This window comes from Psittacula echo (assembly GCF_963264785.1).
Source record: "Psittacula echo genome assembly, chromosome: 1".
Classification (NCBI taxonomy): domain Eukaryota; kingdom Metazoa; phylum Chordata; class Aves; order Psittaciformes; family Psittacidae; genus Psittacula; species Psittacula echo.
Window position 1 is genome coordinate 67480378 of NC_137735.1, and position 23773 is coordinate 67504150.

Here is a 23773-nt window from a genome sequence, read left to right on the forward strand (position 1 = left end):
AAAAGACAAATAGATTCTAAATTATTGTGAAGTCAGGAACACAGAATTATGTAGTTCAAAACTTGTGTGGAAGAGCATTATTCTCCTCTTCTGGTGTTAAAAGATAAAGCTATTTTTCTTTCTGAACATAGAAACACTGCTATGAGTCACCTTAGTCCCAAATTGAGTATTAATCTTTTCTTAACATTTACTAACAGCAGTTGGAAAAGAATAGATAGTAAATGCCACAAAAAAAATTGCAAAAATGACTAGACCTTGTGTGGAAGAAACACCTTCCTTTAACCTAGGGATGTTAGGATGTTAACCTCAAAAGTAGGCATCCTGAATTAGTTTTTATTGTTCTACCAAGTTTTAGTTTTCCTTGTTAGTTTTCCTTGTTAGTTTTACTTGTTCTACCAACAAGTCAGATCAGACTCATGCATGTCTTAGTCATATAGACTCTTTTCCTTTGGGATATGTTTTAATTCCCTCTCTGAAAAAAAAATATCAACCTGGCCTGAATTTAGTCTATGATTTATACTGATCAGATAATTTCTTATAGCCATAGGAGTCAGGATGTAGAAAAACTTTCAATTGTCAGCTTAACTATCAGTAAAAGGAAAGAGCCTGGAGAAATACTGGAAAACTGGATTAGTAAATGGCCTTTTTTGATTCTAGAATATGGAACAGGTAAAGATGAAATCAAATAAAAGAGATATAGCTGATGTCCACAAAAAAAGTGGCTAACAGGGTGGCAAGCTGAGTGGTCACAGACTTGGCAATATTGTTTTGGAAAGACAAATTCACAGTATTTAACATACTTGCACTGGTAAATGATTTAATGAAAAACAGAGTAAAATTAATCAGGTAAATGATTTTCACAATGGCCAAGATAAAGAAAACTATGTTAGCAAAGGAGATGCTTATGTCTCCCATCATGAATGCTGCTGGACTGTGTGTCAAGCTCCTTCACAGACAGAAATACCAAAAATCCCTGCTTATCATTGATTAAAGACCACAGCTTGTACCTTGTCTATGCATGTGACATCAGGTAGGAGGAAATTATATTCACTGCATTCCATTGTTTTAAGGAAAATATTAAAACGTAGAACCAGCTTACTTCACCCAAACTATGTAATAAACACTTTTTTCATCGATGTTTTGCAGTGGCAAATAATTTGTTTATTCCTTCTGTGATACTTCTGCTAGTGTTTAATCCCGATATCAATGTGCTTATGAATTTAGCAATCAGTCTATAAGTCACTTGGTAGGTGACACCAGCTATGGTCACATTTATATTCTTTCTCTTGTAGTTTACTGGAGATTCAGCTCCTCAGAGTGCTGAAGACTGGCTGTTGGGACTTAGCCAACCATAAGAGAGTACCAGACAGTATATTTGTTGCCATAATGAGATTGAGACTTCCTTCCTGGTAAGTGGACAGCTGAATGACTCAGCCATTTATCAAATGAAGATGGAGAACTGAAGGTGCCTGGAGGAAAGAATTACTTGTTATGGATAGCAGTTGGTATGACACGATTACGAATCATGTAGAAAGCAGTTACTTTAGGAAGAGTTTAAAGAAGACTGCAACATTTAAGACCTACCAGAGTCTTAGGTACACGGTTATCATGCTTTCCAATAGCTGGTCAAAAGTGATTCCTGACTGCTTACCACAAAAGGAGGCCACATTTATAAACTATTGCATAGGAAGGAGTTCTATTATGTAGAATTTTTTTTTTTTTTTGTTAAGTAAGAGTCTTGATCATCTCCTTTATTCATAGAAAAATCAAAAATAGCAAAGAAAGAAAACTGTCAGACATGACTAACAACAGAAGTCAGAAATGAGCTAGGATCTTCTAGGAGCACAGACGGTAAAGGCATAAGGTTCAGATAACAGAAATAGCTATAGACAAATCCTTCAACAGGGTATGATAATTTTATGTTAATAATAATAATAATAATAATAATAATAATAATAATAAAAAAAGAAGAGCTTTTCTCCGAAACCCCATTCAGTTAGCTCTGATGTTCATAAGGAGATTCCTATTGCAGGTACTCTGAGATCTTAGAGAATTTTGTTCAAAAGTGGATAAGTTAGACAGGATTTCTTTTCCGGTGGACTTACCAAAAATTAAGGAACATTTAAGTCAAGAAGAAGCTTTAAACCCTGTGAAATCCCTTTCATTTATAACACATAAGTAATATAATTTGCATGTAGTCAATATACAGGGATTTTATTATTCCTTGTTTACATGTTATGCTATGTAAGTAAGATTGTGAGTGATGCTTTTTCCAGTTTATTGCTGGTGATAATCTAACTTCTCTGAGGATGTTTGTGGAGGAATCCTCTTCCCAGTGTGTGTCTTTTGGTCAATGCTTGCATTCCTTCTGTATAACCTTTACAAAACTCTGTACAAATTCTGTAAAATCTTTTTCTTCATACTCTTCACATTCTTTGCATTTTGCTGATGTTGTGGAATTCAACTGAAAAACAAAATGTAATAGTAAAGCAGGGAACTGACCTATTTGCTGTGCTAGAGAACTAGCCCTTCTTTGTTCTGCTCTTGTGAATAACTCCAATGTAGTCAATGGCTACAGAAAGTGTTGCTGGAGGCTTCCATGGTACTTGTGTGTGCAGCTCCTGGCTTGCTTTCTGAGTAGGATCAACTTTCAAAAATACAGCATTTCAGTGAGAGATGCAAGTGGCTGTCCCTTTGAAAACTAAGGTATTTCCCTGTATGTCTGAGCATACCTGACTTTAGATGCTGAAGTTACAAATTGTGACGTATGCATACACATTCAAACACTCTGATATATGTATGCAAGCACAGTCAAAAGTATTTGCTTTGATGGGTGTCTTTCTAAAACACACTAAATTCTGCATTTCCATTGTTGTGTGTAGCTTTTTCATTGTTATATGTACAGGTTACTGGATCTTATTTGCTTTAATCTGTACATTCCCACTTTTTATATAACAAAAGCAGTATTTCTGCTACTGAAGAAACATTTTTTATTTGTTTGGATTTTTTTTTTCCATAGACTGCTGGTGTTACTTACCTTGTCAATTTCTAATCTAGCGTTTCCATTTTTCCATATATTCAATACATCCTGTGTCTTACTGCAGTTTTTGATAAGACATTCTTGAAGAATCACTTTTGTCTCTAAGAAAAAGCATCTTATTACAGGTTCTTGGCATTCTGTCTGAAAAAAAAAAATAAAAGAATTTGTAAGTTTTACAATTAAAAATAAATAAGTAAATGTAAGATATAACTTATCACAAAGTAGATGTTTTTTCTTTACTGGATATCTTTTCCTGCTGTTCAAATACTTATAAGTATCTCCAAAGATTGGCTATGAGAGTGTTAGTGTTAGTTAAGATAATCATATTTGTTAAACATAAAGGCCAGCCTATATGCTAAGATGAGGTGAGTTGTAGTGTCTTGGTGAAGAACATATGAAAATATTTAATTAGGCTAGGAATTTGGGATATAAATAAACATTGTTAATCTAAATTCATATCATTCTTTGTAGTTCTAACATTTTCATTCAGAGATCTGAATTCAGAATAGGTAGGTGAGAAGTGAAATTAAGAAGAAGCATCAGGGCTAGTAATTTCTCCACCAAGTCAACAATAAAGCCAAGAATAAGTCCCAGGTTGTCTGACCATAAGAAAAACTTTGTGACATTATCAGGTATTAAGTCAGCCATTACAATGGATGAACCTCTGGCTCAGTTCACTTAAGAGAATGTGTGTGTGGACACGAATGTTTTGTGACCTTTTTTTCTGTCATGTACAGGGCTAACCGTACTGACACATCAGACTATGCTTCCTCAGGCTTGCCAGATGCACTGAATACATCAGCGTTACTGTGTTCTGCATGCACACTGAGGCTATTCTTCACTGAGGTAGTCAGTCCATCATGTCCAGGAAATCTTTGATTAACTCTTTGGGTACAGTATTCATGTGTTGTCTGTTTGGCACTGTTCTTTTGTGAAAAGTTTGTGGTCGGGAAAGCAGTGTCTCAGAAGCAGGCTACTACCACGATAATCAATCCAGCCAATTCCACCAGGCCTATACCTAAAGTGACCTCTAGGAGTGGGATATTGGCTGGATTCATTTTCTTGGTGGGATGCATGTGTTCCATGGAGTGCAGACTGAGTTCCGCAGCTATAGATTATGAAGAAATCTCTTTAGGAATGAAACTGCTTTTAAGATCATCATATTTTACATAGGGTTCTATGATTGTATCAAGAATTATATTGGCAAATTAACATAATTCATCCCTTGTGGGATAATTTATAACCTACAACTACTAGAAGTCTAAATCCTTGAGAATACCTAGGTATTTGCTGTTGAGCTAAGGAATGACAAAAAATGAGAAATGCACAGGTAGATATATTCCATATTCCACTTCTCCAGTATTTTATTCCATAAAACAGTGCATGGTGTTAAATAATCATCTTTGGAAGTATTTTCTTTGTACCTTTTTTCCTCCCTCAAATTACAAATGAACACCAACATTATTTTAACAGGGTTTGTTTAGGATAATTTTGGATCATCCCTTTTAATAGACTAATTTTAATAGCTGGTGATTCAAGAAAAATAATACGTGCTTAAATAATTTATCATAAGTACTTAACAGAACTATTTCTTCCAAGGCAAATTATTTGATTCCTGAAACTTTTCTCAAATATAACCAAGGTTGCCTTAGGAGTAAGTTGTAGTGAGGAAACGAAGCTAATATATTAGACCAGTTGTGGTCAAATTTTGACTTTACTTACATCCTCATCTGTGTCTGCAGTATATAAACTGACATCAATGTCCTAAAAGAAAACAACAGTTAGAATTTTGAACATTAACTAAGCTTTACAGATAATAAAGTTAACTGTAAGACATGGATTAGCTGCAAGTAAAAATGCACAATCCATCCAGGTACTGGAAGTCAGCAAGTCAGGATATCTTAAAGTCACCTAGTAACCTGTGTGGAGGACTCATCAGAATAGAGTCCCACAGTACTTTCTCCTAACTGGCAAACTCCCAAGCCCACTACCCCTTTTCTTAGGAAAAGTGAGAAAGAAAATAATATTTAATTCTATTCAGTATTTGGTCAACCCCAGTTCCCTTTACCCTTCTAGTCCTTCGTTTCTACCCATGAAATAGCATTAGACAAACACCATTCCTTTTCCTGCTCCCTGTCACTGACACTTCTCAGGCAAGTACAGTGCTGAATATTTAATTACGTCTGTTCTTATGATTATGTGAAATGCTGTCTTCTTTATGCACTTACTTTGGATGTCTTGATCTGCTCCAAATCTTTCAGAACTTCTGCCCACTTGCAATGACCTGCTGCTGTCTTTGGTACATAAGCACTAGAACAAGAACACCAGTGACCATTAGCCTAAACAGTAGGTATACATGTTTATACTGAAAGAAAGAGTCAGAGTTTAAGATACTATAGATACATTGTTTGCATGTATACATATGTAAATGTGTGGGGCAAGTATATTTGACAAATCATATAGATTCATAAAAACTCTATCTCAGTCACATGCTGTATAAGCAGTCAATGTGTTTTTTGAAAAGAACAGTTTTATAGAACGTAATGCAAGAGAAAGGTTCAACTACTTAACGTAAAATTCCCGTAGTTCTTTTTAAACATACAAAGAAATCACAAATTTCAAAGTCTCTTATACTCAAAATTTTCCACACCCTGCTACTATGGAATTTCTACCTTACACCCGGTAGGAATTTTATAAATTTTATTTGCATTTTAGAAGTACTTTTTTGTGTACAGGAAAATTTCCTCCTGCTATGGATAACACTGTATTTACTGTATAATTAACATTGACTTTGTAGTTACCATAAGAAGAAGATGATTAGTCCCCTCTCATTCTTTAAAAGGCAAAAGAAATGGCTGTTCAGAAGAAGATACAGCTGATATTGCAGACAAATACTTTTCAGGTGTGTTTTCTGAAAGACACAACCAAGATGATAGCTTGTCACAATCTGATTTCACAGAATTTTGCTGTAGTACTGACTTAATTAACCAATTTGACAAGACACCCAATCAAGACAAGACTACCTGTGTGTAGATTGAAAGACCAACTGATTTGTAGCTTGCAGAAATATATAATCAGTTCACAAAACGGTGGAAAATCAGATGCTGAAGATGCATTGCAAAATTTGAACTCATCCTAGGCTCCCGATTTATTTACCTCTTCATACTGCAGACTGCAATTTAATGCAGGGACAATATTAAAGAACTTTTGCTTTTTTTTTCTCCCTAGAGAGTTGTCCCCTGGCTACCTTCTGCCAGCTAAATTCTATGAATTACCTACAATTATAACATTACCTACAATATTGTCATTGTGTATATGAGAAACTCTGCACTGAATACATCAAATGCTATAGTTATGTGTCTAGATCTTAAATGTAATATTTAGATACAGTATATATTTATACTTCTTTATGTAGTGTATGCATATCTAATACTGGGAAGTGATGCATTTACAAATTCTGTTAATGGAGACTGACAACTGAAAATAAGGAAGAGCTGTGATATGTGCACTGACAATTGGCAAACATTTCACTGTGCACAGCCCGTGAACCTTTGCTCCAAAGTCACAAGCCCTTTGATTTTAGCTACTACAGCTCCTTCACAGAGCTAAGTTAATTATCAGCAACTGTACTTTTGATCTAAAGTTTGACATCTTATTATACGTACAACACATTTTTATTTACATACTAACTTGCAAGTGAATATTTAAAAATGGACCAAAGAACATAATAAAACAAGAGCTAGTGTTGTGCAGTGGTAAATATATTGAGATGAGGGCTCATTCCATATTTTGCCTATAGAGTAGGGCAGTTGGAACTAGATGATCTTTTTTAAGGACCCTTCCAACTCAAGCCATTCTATGGTTCTGTGATTGTCAGTTTTGCAGCTAACTTACTGAAATCTGCCTTATCTACTGGCAAATTTGTAAAAAATATTTTTTGTTCTCTTAAATAGAAAATGTTTTAAATACATTGCAAATATTTTGTTTTCAAAACCCATAGATATAGTTGAAATAGCATAATAACCTAATCAGTACATAAATTTCCACACTCTATAAGGTAAAGCAGTGCCAGACCCTTTTATCACATTTGTCCAAAACCTGTTAAACAAGTTTATACATGAATGATAAACAGATAATCTAAATTACAATAAGACCACAGCAAGTAATTGTCTATTTTTTGAACCGTTTCAGTAGCGATAATGTTGTGCTGTTACCCAAAGTATAAGCTAAATCATTTTATTACAGTATGACAGAAAAGCTGTAAACTTCCAGTTAATATTGTTTGATCTAAAATCTTTCATGGTTAATTTTGTTTGTTTGTTTGCTTGTGTATAAATCTGCACACTGACTGTTTCGATTTGATTTGCCAGTCATTAAAAAAAAAAAAATTGTTTATGGCTTTTAAAAGATTTATTTACTTGAATTTCAGAAGTAGCCTTATGGGGAAACCTCAGGTACATTTAAAGAAATGGAAAATCTGATTTGTTGGATACAGCTGAAGAAAATATTTTTTAATCCCATATTTAAATTTCTTAAAATATTTTAACAAAATTATTTAAAATGTATTAGAAACATTTAAAAATTAGTAAACATAAAATAATTTTGCAAGCTAATTTTTGTCAAATGAGGTGGCTACAAATGAAAATATGAAAGACTTATGTTGGGCCCCAAAGCACTTACCAGCTTTGTGTTTCATAATTAATATTAATGGGGCCTTAAAAAGCTCATTTGAGAGGGAGTTCCAGTCTAAATGCGTTGTCAAATTTATGCTGTAGAAGGTGAGGAAAATGACACATTATAGTATCTATAGAATAATAGGCCACGGTTATCATTAATTTGTCATTTGTTGCCTTTTTTTAATACTTGTTCACTGTGATGACAATGGAACACTTCTTAATGATTCATGTAGTTTTCTTGATCTTTGGTTTTCTTAAATACGGTAGGTAACAATTTTATTGTAAGGAAATAAGCATTGCTAATTTAAAATAAAAGTTTTAGAAGTAACACAGAACTTGTACTGATTGTAAAATATATACTTTAAAGGGTATTCTGTTTGTTTATAGAGGAAGAGGTTCTTGACATCAAATAGATCGGCTGTTGCATTCCTTTCAACAAATTAGGGCCATTCTTTAAATAGCTGTCTTAATTAGTTCATCCAAACTGCTAGTCAACAATGTGAGAATTGTTAGCTCACTTACATGTTTAGACAAATTATTCTCCTGCCTTGAACACATATTGTTGTAACGTAAATATTTTCTTTGGCTAGTGTTAGTTTTTCTTTTCTTATTCTGTTTAATCATTAACCAGTTCTTCTCAGTCTTTACTATATCTCTGATACCCTTGCTTTATAGAAGCTTGAACTTTGGACAAGGGAGCAGCTCACAGTCAAACACATACACATTTTCATCTGTAGCTTTTGTTCTGATAACATACAGCTCTAGGTTAAGGATTAAAACCTTTGTCAGTGAACACATGCTATGCTGAAATACAGACAAGAGATATGATATACATTATAATATGTTTAGGAAAGGAATACTCTTGTTTTATGTAATGAAGTAAGCACTTTGAAAGCAGACACCACTGAGTAAAATCTAAGCCACAGTAGTACTTTTTTTTTTAATATTTACTTATTATAAGTAATTTTTATTTTTTTTTTAACAAGAAATTGGGGCACATGCTGGATTGCTTACCTTATGCACAGCCTAGAGCAGTTGCATGTCTCATAGGATAGTTCTACAGATGATCAAACATGGGGTAAAGGTTGGACTTGATGATCTTAAAGGTCTTTTCCAACCCAGTTGATTCTATGATTCTATGAATCCTCATCTGCTCCACTGTTCTTGGGAACAAGTGTTCTGAAGTATACAATGTACTGAGATCTCATGAAGAGTTTATAAACTGGTGCTAATATTTTCACCTTTCATGGGTAATAGGGAACTGGATGGTGGCAGTGTTTTCTTTGTGACTGCATCACGCTGGTGAGTCATACTTCACTGTGCTCCCCTGCCAGAACTTTATATTGAGTCCTTCCAGAGTCCTGGATTGTCTAAAGAATCTCTCACTATTTACAACACCACCACCACTTCGTCTCCCACCCCTCCCGCCCCAAAAACCCCAAAACCAACAAACAAGCAACAACAACAACAAATGCAAGGTCTAACCTGCTTAATTTTTGGTTACTCTCAATTTTGACTTGACTTCTTGACCTCTAGTACACAGCTTTTTCCTTGATCGGTCCTTGCTCCCTTTGCTCTAGGTTTTCCGACTAGTCTCAGTGGTGCTGAGAGGTGTCACCAGTCCTTCCATTTCACACTCTTGTAAGCGAATCTTTCTCAGACTGCTCTCTCTATAACAAACCATATTCCATTTTTGTTCTTTCTTGGTTTCCCTTTTCTGTATGTATGATGTGTTGCTATTCTTTAATTTGTTGCCACACAATGTTTTGTTTCTGCTGGGTACTCGCGTTCATTCTCTAGTGTTCTAAATCTTCTCTTTTCTCTGCTGCTGCTGCAAATTTCTCTCTAAATCATACCACCACCTCCAGCTCTCTAGTCCTTGGACATTTTCTTAACCAACATCTTAGATCTAAAGTATTTTTTTCAGATTCATTTTCGAGTACTGTCTACATTATGCAGAGCTAAGCTCTACACCCATTCATTTGCATTGTTTCTGCAATTCTTCTCCTTTAGTTTTTCCTTTGCCAGAATAATTACAGCCTCCTTTAGAGAACTCTGCCTCCTCCCCCAACACAATATCATCCTGTGGCTCTTCCTCTGCTGTTCTCTTGTTTGTTGCCTCCACTAAGTGATTTTTTTTTGTCCTCTTGTGCTAGCACAATCCCTTTAAAGGGGACAATGGCACCAAATAGCTGCACAACTAGTGTGCTGCCTCTATTTATGTTTTTACATTGCACATAGTATTGAAGCTCTTTCTCTATGCACAGAAGCAAAGAGAGCGTTTTTAATATCACAATCTGTAAGATTGGAAAGAGAAGATGGTTTTCCTATTTGTATCCCAGTTTTGTAAAAAAAAAAAAAAAAAAAAACCACACACAAAAAACAAACAAACAAACAAAAAACCACCTTTTTTTTAAGATTTTTTTTTTTTTTTTGGAAAGAAGTTGTGGTGAGTAAAGATTTCATAAACAATGGAAGTGACTAAAAGCAGGAATAGAGCTCATAAAGCAATACTTCTAAACTAGATAGCTGTTTCAGTATTGAGCCCTTAAATAAGTAATTTTGAAATAAAATTTTCATGGATCATGAGTGGGTTTTAGAGGAAAGACATGTTCTTAGTGCCTTGTTATGGGGTAAATGCTAGAAAACACTGCAAGTCAAGGGAGCAGATTCACTGAAGAATCTCTGTGCTCTTTCATTCCTAAGTTTGTCTAGGCAGTGTAAAGGGAGCCACCAAAGGGAAATAAAGACCCCTCTACATTAATTAGTGTCAGACTGTATTTATTCTGATGGGATAGAATTCAGAGATAAAAATAGAGAACCACAATAATATACTCTGAAACAATCAGAAACTCTGTAGCAGATGCGACCTATAGGTGCAGCCCTCTAAACAAACTTTGAGAGTAGTTTCATTTGTGTATCAGAGATGTCGCACATCGACAGAAAGTAATATTTTCCTATGAAGGAATCTAGTACCAGGGCTTTAATTGGGAATTACCTTTCCCAATTTTTACAGACTAGTCCCATCTATCAAAAAAATATGTTTTACAGCTCTGATAATTTCTGTTCTGTTTACCATTTCATGCAGCAGTCATTATAAAGTTGCTTCTTTGCTATCATGATGCCTGAAGCCGTATGGTTCCACAGCCCTTCTAGTTTCTCTTCTCCATTCCTACCCATGTTTGCATAGAAGCTTATGAAATCAACCCTCAACCTCCACCAGGTGTTACCAGCAGCTCTCCTCCTCAAGGTTTGAAGGCAAAAAGCAGGTTTTCCAAGTTTCTGTCCAGCTTGTGCTGATCCAGAAAGGAAGTCAGTGGAATTACTGAGTGTTAAACTGAATCACATGCTTGAATGCTTGTCTGGATGAGAGCCAAAGCATGCCTTAGATCGTTATGCCTCCAAGCCTTTATTTCACAAAGCTAAAGTGTTCTCTTAGAAGTTCTGTATTTAGCTAGAGTTAGGCAAGATAAAGCATTTTTGCAGCTGTCATTTTAAAATTGGGCATTCTTTAAATATTATTCCTATTTTATTACTTTCTTTTCATTCCCCTCCCCCAAGAACTGTAGTTTTCCTTCTTTTTATTGCATAGTGGTGACTCTCCTGTGGAGTACTATCCTACCTAGCTTACTCTGCTTGTATGTGCCTAGTGCTGACCTTCAAAAGAGTATTCTCAGTTATCAGCATAGCAGGAAACTTTCAGTTTAATCACTAATGCATTTATGTGTTCCTGGTTTGCTTAAATACTTGTTGATTTGGTTTTGACAGTCATCGAGTAGAACTTCCTTCTCCTATATGCTTTTGCTAATTGGCATTTATGCCAGAAAGTAAAGTTTGCCATACCTATTTGAAAATTGTGCCCAAAGGTCACAGAGTAGTTGCTATCCACTCAATACCTTAAACTTCAGAATTTGAAATATGAGAAGTTAAAGATTTCCTTTGACCTTTTTTTGCAAAACATGCTTGAGATCTGGGGCTTATACCATTGCATTATAAAAGTGTGTCCTATGCTTACTTGGCTATAGGCCTGAGAGGAAGTTTGTCCTTCATGCAGAGGATGTTCCTATGTCTTTCTAAAGGGCTTCACAGTCACAGTAGCAGTGAAGCCCAACAGAAGCTCTGTAGTATTTAGAGCTGCAGTATCTGTAGTGTAATATAAGTATAAACATTGTGAATTAAAAGCTTTCCTTTTAGTCTGTCTGCTTTTGCTAGTTTGTCTTTCACAATTTCAGAACAACACATACTCTGTGACCAAAGGCCTCTTCCACTAATAGCTCTGCTTGAAATGGGGGTGCCAGGTCCCTATTTACATGCTTGAGAGACCGGGACATCAAACATGCTGCATACTCCATAGGTTAGACTTACCCTTTGCATGTCAATTCAGGATCTCTCTTAAGCACTTTTTGCCAGCTGGCAAAATCCAGCCAGAAGAGAAAGATAATATATGTTGCCTTATTACATCCTTCCATGTAATGTCAGTCTTCTCAAGGTACTGATCACTTCTTAAATTATGAAAGATCAACTTAATGTGATTCTGATGCAAATATATATGATATTAATGATAGGTTTGCTTGACAAACACTGTGATTGATAAATAGAGAAGCCCGAAGCCTTGGTAATGGCAGAATTTATGAGTTAAAGGCATAGTCAGTAAAGACAAAATATACAACAAAAAAATCTCACTTGTAGGGTACAGATGGTTGGCTTTGACCATTTATCCCCAAATGACCCCCCTCAGGATGCAATATGCAATAATTAGTGAAAAGACTTTTCAGAGTATACTCTCCCAGATTAGTAAGCAGTTCAATCACAGGATATTTGAAATGTAAAGAACATTAATAAAACACATAAAGAAAGAGGGAGAACTAGTCAGCACTGAAGTTTGCTTAGCAGAAGGTGTCCTGATCTACATATATATAGTGTTAGGCACTCCCTGTAAATATTATTTGTGATATTTTTACATCACAGAAACAAATATCCAACAGGGACCAAAAATACAATTACGAATAAAATTTTTGTGCATTTAGGGGTAGCATGTTCACATATAAACCAGTCCCAAACATGGAAAATTAAACAGTAAAAAATATAAAGGTTGTCATACTGATACATGAGACTTAGAAAATAGTTTTCACAGAAGCAACTGCTGGACAAATAATATCTCAGTCCTAGCAAAATACTCGTCTCAGAGACTAAATAATATATGCTAATGCAAACAAACTTAGAAAGGAAATTATTTCTGCTTTATATTACTCTAAATCACTTAAAAATAACAATACAGTAAAACTTAAAACAACTGAACAGTCATACTTAGTCTCTTGCCCCAGGATATAGGAAGATGATTATTGGAAAAGCTCTAATGTGTGCTACGGAAGCCACCCACTTTCATGTGAATTTTGAATGTATTTTTGTGAAATGCAACAAATTCTGAGATTGCATGATGAACTACTTTTTCTGTATATATAGTGGTGGATGTGATACAGTCATCATCGTTATTTCAGGTTTCTTCCATTTGTACGGGTGATTGTTTTCCTTCACTTCTTGGCAGTCAAACCCAGAATATATAGAAGAATGGAAGAGGTTATGTGTGTGCAAAGTAATGAGAGCTCAAGCAATAGTAAATTATAATGAAGTGGTTTCTGTATTGTAGCTCTTAAAAAAGAATAAATGGCAGTCATAGTTCTTAGCAGTGCAGGACAGCACTCATTTGGAAAACCTCAAATTTTCTTTCAGACAGGGCAAGATGAGTCTGTACCAGTGAGTACACTCATTTAGACAAAAGTACTTTTAAAAAGACTGAAAAAAGAACTTCACACAGATGTTAAAAGTACTTGTATATAAAATAATTGGCAATACTGCAAAGCACAAATAAATCCCTGGTTGCCTTTATATTACAAAGCTGTGTGGAACAATATTATTGAAAAGCAGTAAACTCTTGGATAAAATTACAGGTCTGCATTCTGGGATTTCTTACTTCATTGATTTAACATACAAGATGCTAAGCCAAAAGCAACTCAATTTGTTGACAGTAATTGAGTGATAATAAATGTTTCTGATATGCTCCTACAAGACAAAAAATAAATTGTAAGAGATGAAATATACATTGTGAGTTGAACCCATGATCACATGGCAAAAAGTCAATCAATTCTATTAAATTAATATATATCTATATATGCATTATTTACAAAGTTATGATTCATCTTGTTAAATAAAAGGAACATTTTGGGAGATAATGTAGCCTGCCAGAAAAATTAATAGTACTTATAAATTGGAAAGTGCACATCTTCAGATCAACATCAGTCAATCAATCAGTCTCATTTTCAAAAGACTGCTTTCAGCAGGTCTCACTGAAATAAATGCCCAATTTAGCTGCAGGTAACTGGTTTAGTAAATGTGCCACATCCACCTTGTGGGAAGGCATTAGAGGAGGATAACTAAAGATAATACTTCCCCATAGCCTCTTTTCAAGCAAGTTTTTTCATCACTTTTGAATGGTAAAGCTAGGGGTTAGTTCAATGTCATTCTGAGTGAGGTCTGAGATAGTGTTTGATCTGACTCACAATCACGGTCTTTCTTTTTTGTGGAAAAAAAAGAATTAAATTAACAAAGATATTAAGAACTGTGTTATACTGTTTGCTTGAGTAATACTGGGTTTGCTGAAGGCAATATTAGGCCTGCTGTCTTGTACAGACTTCTCTTTGCTCTTCCACCATCTTACTGCTTGCTTGACACCAAACGAAGGCAACACTGTGAAATAATTTACTTTTTTTTCTTTCTAAGACAAGATAACAAAGTTTGATTTTGGCAGATATTCACCCAAATGCCATGTAAGTTCCACATGGTCTTCTTTCAAATTGGTTAGGCCGGATTTAATACTATTGTTTGTTTTACACTTGCATATTGAGCCTGCACGTTGCTGTGTCTGCACACGGGGTTTTCTACATTTTGCTTTCAGAGCCTGACTGACATTACTGGTCTTTGTCTTAGACCTGTATAGGCAGCCAATAACAGTTTTGCATCAGAGTGGCCATGCAGGCATCATCTTATTGAAAACCTGTTTTATATTAAATCTTCTTTGCACAGCTCCTGTACACTCAAAGGACTGCAGAAATTCATGTCACAAATAATGACTCTTCATTAGCCCCTGGTGGTCTCCAGGTAGTATGTACCTTGAGAGTAACTTGTAATAGGCAGATAAGAAAGGGTTGTAGTCCTTACAGGTTAAAAATTAGGTACATATCCCTGATATGAATTAAAGCAGCACACTGAACTTAGGAATAGCAGAGCTGACAGTAAATAAAAGTCCTCTAGGTCTGGTGTCTCCAACTACAGCCAGTTGTAAATGCCAAGAGAAGAGTGTACTGAAACATCCTCCAAAGCTTGTCAGATCTGGGGCTAGTGTTTTCAGTTTTATAACTTCTCTAGCCTTTTTTACTGCTGTTTATTGGCATAGATAAATATTTGCTTTTTAATGGATTCTTTACAATTTTATGTAGCAGTTTCTTCCACGTAAATATTTTTTCAGCTTACATTTCAGATTTTGACAGGCAATGTTAAGCTCTAAACTTAAAATCTAATGGTAAGTAATGTAAAAATGCAAAATGTTACATTAATGAGGCCTCTTCATAATATAATTTTCTAAAGAGTACTGTTTTTACAAGCATGCATAACCTAAGGGAGCATATCTTCAATTTTTTAGGTTAGCTTGAGTTTTCTAAAAGTCACAATGTCACTACCTTGAGTAAATTTATTTTCAGCCATTACAATGGAACAAATTCTGGTATTTACCCTTTTCCTGAAAACAAGTATTTCATTTCTTTGTGGTTTCGATCTATTTATTTTTGTTTCAGTCCAGCAGGCACTATGAGAACATTTTCATCATTTGCAATAGCTATTTCAAAACTGAGCAACCTAGCTCAAAAAGAGTAAACAAACTTTCTTCTCTCGTAGTTGCAAACTATGAATTAAAAAAATGCATGGAAGTGCTACCATTTACTAATTCTGAATACCTGGGACAATGTATCACACTTTTAAGACTACTTTTGACATCAAGGTGCATATAAAGTTCTTCAGAGTATATAGCAAGGTTGCATCCCATGACCCGAGCTTGTGGTCAGCTGAAGGGATGATAAATATAACCTTACTCTTTCAGCTTCAGTAAGAACGAGGCTTTTATACTACTCAAATGCTTAGCATCTTTTTTCCCAAAGATGTTTCCTTGTCCTCCAGAAAATCTGAGCAAAAAGAATGATCTGTTACTTTGAGAATGCATCTTTTTTCCTTCTGTATCAGAAATAGTTTAGCTAATCATATTAAATTCACACAAGACAAGATTCAAATATTCCTTGAACGTGTTACTTCCATTCCCATTTCTTCAGAATTAAAGACTGACCAAAGTTGTAAGCAAATTACAAAACAAACAAGCAAGTAAAGACATCACTCACTATATGATAGGATAAAACATTGCAATAGTTAAGAATCTGAATGTGTATGTTATAAAAGTCCTTAAGAAATGTGGCTCATTGTTGGGGTTTTTTTTTCTGTTAGAAATACTAAGTAGTATTTTTAAAGAAAAGGCTTCTTTCCTTTGCAAAAAATTTAGTGGTTATTTGAAATAGAGAAAATTACCTTTTCTTTATAACAGAACTGAAATATAAATATAAATCGAAATTAAGATCCATGATTTAAATGAAGGGCTTTTTGTTTGCTGATATTTCAGTCAGGACAAAACAGGTGTCTTAAATTGCTTTGAGATAAATCAGTCCAACTTCTTGGATGCTACTGTACTTTCACTATGGTATGAGCACTCAGCTGTTGGGAAAGGTACTTGCAAAAACCTTCAGAACCTAGAAAGCACAGAGGATCATTACTAGCCCTCCATCTTGTTAATAACCTTATTGTTGAAAAATCACTTCTATTAAGTATAATATGAAGCTTGAGTTGGCACTCTCAACTTTCATGCTTCAGTTCACTTTCAACACTTATCTAACTCAGAGTGGTAGTCAAATTATCCATTGGTTTGTTGTTAAAAGTTGTCACATATGCACAGCACATAAATCTGTGTTATTGTCAAGATATTCATCTTTAGCTGGATGAAAACTATCACAAAACTACTTTGTCCTCACTATGACCTATGTGTCTTGAAATTGCACACAATTTTAAATGAGACCTGAAATATTCATGTGCCATTTAAATTATACAGAATAATCTACAGACATCCATAGAATCATATGAATCTGAGAGATATTTTCAGTTACATAATGGCTAGAGATGACTGGAGATTTTGTCCTTCAAAAAATGGAAAAAAAAAGAAAAAAAAAGGAAGACAGAAAAAAAAATCATTTTAAAAGTAGAACATGAGAAAAGCTTCACAAAGATGCCCTTGGGAAAAAGTCTCCTAGATACTTGAAGAGTGAATATATCAATAATGTATCACCATACACTTATAAGATGTTCAGGTTCTATTAGATAACAAATGTTAGTGGTGTAGGGGGTTTTGTGTACAATATACAAGTCACGTGGTTTTCAGTATGGAATAATACAAAAGACAGAGTAGGAAAGCTAGTAAAGATGCCTGGATTATAGGTATCCAACTGCTGAAGATTATTTTCTCAAAGATCCAGATAAATTTGAATATTAGAAAGAAGAGCTACACTGTGTGCTGATTATCTAGAGAGAATGTAATTGGTAAGAGTAGATACCCATAACAGAATTTTTTATGCCTGTGTGGAATTCAGAGCTCTTCACTAGGGTTTCTCTATATTCTCTCTAGCTTCCAGCAACTGGCTTCTGTCTGGTAAGAAAATGAAAGCAAATGGCTTGATTTTAAACTACTGACTCCTATGGGGAGAAATGATGGCATCAGCCAAGGAATGCATATAAAATCAATGTCTGTAGTGATAACTCAACTGTTTTACATTCCCAAAATATTTTTGACTAATCAAGGTAGGCATCCATTCAGTTACAGAATAGATGTGGTAGAAATCACAATCATACCAAAACATGGGGTAGGTTCAGCCTATGAAGATCACCTTCTAGCTCCTGGTGTTATTTTCACATTTCCCAGCACCACTGAAGTTATGGTGCGGAACAAAACCTCTAGAAGGTCTCCTTCATCCTTAAGCTGATAATCAGAAGTATTCTAAACTAAATTACCTCCTAATAACTTACAAAGACAACATAAATGTCTCAAGAGTTCTCTGCTTGAAAATGGAACACAAAAAGAATCATGTAAGTACAGCAACTTGACACATTTTCCTTCAAAAAATTGTAAGCTGCTTTCCTGTCCCAAGATGCCTTCTGAAGCACTTCGTTATACAGAGCTTTCTAGTGAGAACAGTCTTCAGTTCTACTCTTTCTCCCTCTGGTCTTTGCCAGCTCCAGCTTGCACGTCACTCTCCCTCCCACACATATGCATACACTGTGTTACTGGCTAGAGGAATAAGTCAATCCCCCTCATAAATCAGGATTGCAAGGGCAGATTTATTTCACATCATTCAGCAGTACTACACCCCAAATGCTTCGTCACATCCTGAAAAACTTTACATTGAAAGTCCATCCTTTATGAAAGGGTGGGAGTGTTCCTGAGATGAAGTTGTCAGTGAAAATGTCTCCTTAAAATCAGGCCAAATTTAATATCTCCAATGTATTTCCTTCAAGTTTTACCATACGAATTAAATAAGTGTGTGTTCTGTAATAAGCATTTGCTTCAACATTTACAGAAAATGAGCGGTGGATTGACTTACTAAAGTCTTTATATTTTAATCTCAAAATTAACCTACACAGAGTCTTCATAAAGGTACGTGTCTCACGCTAAATAGACTCTTTCTATATGATATTTTTAGCTCTCATATATTTGAAATCTATTTTTAGAAAGAGTGAATGCAATAACATTTTAACTATGTAATTTAGCGGAAACAGAACCAAGTACATTGATTCATGCACCAATTAAATTAGAATAGTTTAATGCATCCCTTTAATATTCTAAAGCCTTGCAGGTTTTATAGAGCTGTGAGATCTTTTAAGATATTTTCTAGGAATAGGGTCTGGTATAAATTTTCTTCAGTAGTCATATTCAGACCTGATAGCAACACACTGTATATCAGAATCTCAGTAGTATATGAATGATTTTGAAGGTTTCTGGGAAAAAAAAAATTTGCCAATTGCTCCTAACCAGCTCGGATGTGATGGGCAGATTTACATTTTTCTAAATTTCCTACCTGCTTTTAATTGTCCTCCATGGGTCTCCGGGAGCTAAGCAGAAATGAGCAAAACCAAGCACAGATCAAAATCAGTTGAGCAAAATACCATAAAGCTCTAACTGTGTTTACTTTAATTGTAATGATTTCCTAAAGGCATGAATTTCTCAATCCATAGAATATTCATATTCCTTTTGTTACAATTGCAGAAGATACGGATTAGCATTCAGTCAGAGGATAAACTCAGTTCAGGGATATTTACTGAGTCATTTCCAAAGTGGTTAAAATTTTGCTAGCAAAATTTCACTAATACACAGCCAAACTCTATGTCTGATTTTTGTCTTTTATGAGGTACAGTGAATAACAGGAATTAATTTCGATAATTTATATGCTACTTAGTTACTTGAATATCAACATGGTGACTATCAGAAAAAGATAATAGCTTTGCTGAAACAAACTCATTGTTATTTGCCTCTGGATTTTTTTATTTTTCTTTTTAGAAAAACAAAGTGGCACTATCATCTACATATTGAAAAACTGAAAATTTTTGAGAACTTATACACTGTGCTAATCCTATACTACTTTTTTCTAATGGAAGCAAACTGAGAACATCCACTAAAATGGAACCAAGTGTGCTACTGGCAATTGACTACTAAACCAAGCATTTTGCAGTGACACCTAGGCCAGGTTTCAATAGTCTTGAGACACTGCTTTTTCCCCCTGCCTGCATATTAGGAAGACTGGCTTTGCACTAATCTATCCACAGTGCAGTATGCTGGCAAGGAGGGATGGGGGCTGTGAAGACATTGTGGAAGAGCCGTGGTGGCAGGGATGTGTGCTTGCCTTGAAGCCCTGCTTCAGCTCTTGCACAGATGAGGGCCCACAGCTGAGGCACTCAGTTTTTATCTCCACAGCAAGGTACCATGGAGGCAGCTCTCTGTTCTGCTTGTTGATATTGGACAACCAAATGGGAGAATCTCACCTCAGGTTGCCACATCCCTCAGCTTCAGTAGGGAACTCCTTCACTGCTCAGGAAAAGAGCCTACCTGGAAGAAGGGAAGGCCAGTGCAGAGCTGCGCATGAGCCTAGGGAGTACTGAGTGCCGTATGCTAATGGCTTCTGGGTTATAACAAGGTCACCTGGCCATGCTGCACAGTGGAAATGCAACCGGTACCTAATCATCTAGAAAGCATGTTGGGAGCTATGAATAGTACTACAGAGGCTGGACACTTGCAGGGATTTTCCTACTGTATCAAACACTTGAGGTTCAGGGTTTATGGTCTTGCATGTTACAAAAGGTCAGCTAGACATAGACATAAGTCCAAGCAAAAGAAAAACTCTGCTAGAACTTGCAGTGCCACAAATAAACTGAAAAATGTGAAAAAATCCAGACATATTTACTATGTAATTCGGCACAAATGAACAACAAGGAGTGAAAAAAAAACAGAACAGAAAATTACAGAGTGCTAGCGATCTCGTCTAAAATACTGAAAAGGTTTGCAAGCCTTAGATTTGTTATATTACCTAGCTTTCTCATTGGGCTGTAAAATAACATTTAAAACTGTCCTGAAATTTCCCGAAATGTCATGTTTAAGTGACACTTACCTGACTCTCCAGCCTGCTCGGTGCTCTGGCAGAGTTTCGTGTTGGCTGCGCCATCCCCAGCATACCACTTGCTGAATCATTACTCAGAAAAGAAGCACAGAATCTGTATCAGGAAAGTACACTATGGGACCTATATGAGGAAAAAGTATGTGTAATGTGGCAATAGAGTTCTGAGTGGCTCTCAGCCCGTTATTAAGAGCATCCAAAGTAGGAAGCTGCTGAAATTTTGCAAGTAATTATTGCAAATCCCTTCAAGTCTTCTAACTTAAAGGAAAACACAAGACAGACTTTGTGAAAGGCTTATTTTTGTCTAGATAATAGAGACTCATCTTTGAATGTTGCAATTTAAGGGGTGTTCTCCCTCAAGAATCTATATTGTCATCAAAAGATAATTTTTGTGACTTCTGATGATAATCAGAAGAAAGGTTGTAGCCCAGGTAGCTAATATTAAAGTCACTGATATCAGTATAATTCTGCTTTTTATAAAGGGCTGGTAGAGATCTCCTGTTACAGCACAGCATGACAATTGCTTTCAGTAGTTGCCTTTTACATAGACACAGTACAGTCCAGCTATGTGGTTTTACTTTTGGTCTCCCTTATCTTATAAAATAAATTAGAAGAGAATAAATGAGAAGAACTGAGGCTGGGTCAGCAGCAACCCACTATACTATTTAAGCAGCGTTTTCATAGTAAGGATCATGACAACTGTTTAACCCAGCTCATTCCCCATTTCATTTACCTTTTTACAGATGACACAATAAAAGGAGTCCCAATTCAATCAGCAAGAAATAAGTTTTTGAAGGAGTCTACTAATGGAAATTGTGGAAGCTCCATCCTCAAAGGTATTAAAAAATCAACCAAGACTGGGGCAAACTGCTCTAATTTTGAAGTTAGCCCTGCTTTAGATGGGAGGCTGGAAGGGGTGACCTGTAGATGCCTCTTCCAACATAAATTATTTAATGAATTAGGTCTTGAATTAAAAAATCTGATGGAGGATGGAGGAAGAAATATACAAAAATGCACAGATGTGTGATTGTGTGAGCATTATTTTCTTAGAAAATTAAACTAAACACTGATGATTTCAAAGATATAGGCTAGGAACACAATCCTATTTCTATATAGGTAAAGGGACTATTGCCTACAGTTTTCCTAGGGCCTTCTGCAGCTGGGTCTCAAACAGTAAAACTCTTTCAGTTGCTTTTGGTTTGGTCAAGCTGAAATTGTTAGAGCTGAAATTTCCAACACTGAATTACTTTCTCAGGCTAGTTATTTTCTTTTAAATTCCATCAAGAGTAGCTCAGTCATTTCCAAAAATCAATTAGCAGAAATATGCATTTCTTTCATCTAAAGAAAATGCTTATAACCGTCTAATTAAAGCTGTGCCTTTTAGTAATGTGTTCAAGTTTGGCAGCCTAGAAAACCTGCATAAACTTGGCCAAGTCATGAGTGCCTTAGTTTACATAATTGTGGAAGTGATTTGTTGGCACTGTGTAGCTGGTCTCCAGCAGTCTCTTCACAATGAACATAATCCATCTTGGAAGCTCAGAGGCAAGCAGAAGCCTTTGTATTCAAAAAAAGCCTTCCTACAGGAAAAACATGGTGAATGCTGACGAACAGAAATCCATGATGCTGCTGGTGCACGACAGTGGAATTTGAGTACTATGAATGGAAAGTACTGCAAAGAATTAACAAAGGGTAGAGGTGAAAGGAAGAAAGGAAGGTTGAGTGGAGCAGAAGGATTTACGAACACTAAGCATATTCTTGAGAACCTGAAACTCAATCCCATGCTCACTGCTTTCCCATGAGTTAGTTCATAACTTTTAAAGGTATAAAATATTTAATCACAGAAGCTGTGGCTGCCCCCTCCCTGGCAGTGTTCAAGGCCAGATTGGATGGGGCTTTGAGCAACCTGGTCTAGTGGAAGGTCTTCCTGCCCATGGCAGAGGGGTTGGAACTAGATGATGTTGATGGTCCCTTCCAATCTAAACCATTCTATGATTCTATGATGTAACAATTTCCTTTTTCTTTCAGAAGATTGATGAACAAAATGGATTCTGTTCACTAAATGGACCAAGCTTTTGAAAGAAACAGTATAAAATGTCGTTATTTAAACATGAAAGATGTATAGAAAAGGAGGCAGAAGGTCACAGAAAATCATGAGTTCAATGAAAAAGGCAGCTGAAAGCAGCCCTGAAGAAAAGTCCTATCCCTGCTTTCATCACCATCTTCGTATGATTCAGGCAAGTTCCCTAACCCATATTTTTCACAAGGGGTTATCATTTTCTAAGTAAGTTCCCTCCTACAATAAATCTAGACTTTCAGTTGCTTTGTGTATCTGCCTTTAGGATGAGGTGTTTCATGGTCCCCAAGTATGTATTTCTAGTCATAGTCAGCTCAGATGCATGTTTCTCCAATGTAGATGCTGCAGTTTGAAGAAATGAGTGCCCTCTACAGAGCTTAGTTCGAAAAAGCATTGAGTTCTCACAGCTGCACCAGAATATACTGGGTGAACACAAGACAATCCTTGAGAGTGCTAAACAATCTCCTAAAAAAAAAATAAAAAAATCTATCTCCATGTATCATATACTGGACCCAAAATCAGTCGGTTTTTCTAATATTCCAATCTTTTTTCTAAGTAAAATTCACATTTTCTTATCCTTCAGGACTTCAGAGAAAAATGAACTAATTCAAGTCCAAGAAGCAGTTGCATACTATACTGATAGATGCCAAAGAGGGAGGGCAAATAAAATTAATTATTCTGGATTTACAATGTGGTGGAAGTAATGTGTAGCAAATCAGACATGAGGCCATAAACAAGAATACATGAAATACAGAACATCTGCTTTTCCTGGTTTTCCCTGATTTTATATTTCTGTCTATATATTTATATATTCTAGCCAGTGTAAAATCACATTTCTTGTGCCCATATAACAAATTACTGCAAGATACAGTGCAACTAAGGCTGAAGACATTTTTTTATTAAATAAAAAAAATAAATTAAATAAAATGAGTGAAAGAAAGCTGTAAGCAGCAAGGCATCATGTAAACCCCAGTCTGATGATATCTGCCATCACCAGCATTCAGTGTTGGTCATCACAGGGCAGGATTACACTTGTAATCCCCAGGTTGATAACAGAGACCTGTGCAATCCCAGGTGGGCTCCCAGTACCACCTTCCTTCTCACTCTCTCTGCTTGCCCAGCAGTGATCTCCACTCCATATGGCAGCCCTGAGTAAAACTAATCACGTTAACTCAGA

The 23773-nt window shown here is 35.7% G+C and overlaps 1 protein-coding gene across 2 annotated transcripts in view; it reads right to left on the bottom strand.

Moving 5' to 3' along the window:
* Positions 1-1452: 1452 nt before the first annotated feature.
* Positions 1453-23773, bottom strand: part of IL15 (interleukin 15) — a 29370-nt gene continuing 7049 nt past the window's right edge. For both annotated transcript variants that reach the window (XM_080613754.1, XM_080613755.1), the window contains exons 2-7: positions 20517-20646; positions 5842-5951; positions 5269-5350; positions 4763-4804; positions 3038-3181; positions 1453-2464 (exon numbers count right to left, since the gene is read on the bottom strand). In XM_080613754.1, the coding sequence (XP_080469880.1) occupies positions 2351-2464; positions 3038-3181; positions 4763-4804; positions 5269-5350; positions 5842-5951; positions 20517-20579 (555 nt within the window). In that variant the 5' untranslated portion in view covers positions 20580-20646 and the 3' untranslated portion in view covers positions 1453-2350. The remainder of the gene's footprint in view (positions 2465-3037; positions 3182-4762; positions 4805-5268; positions 5351-5841; positions 5952-20516; positions 20647-23773) is intronic.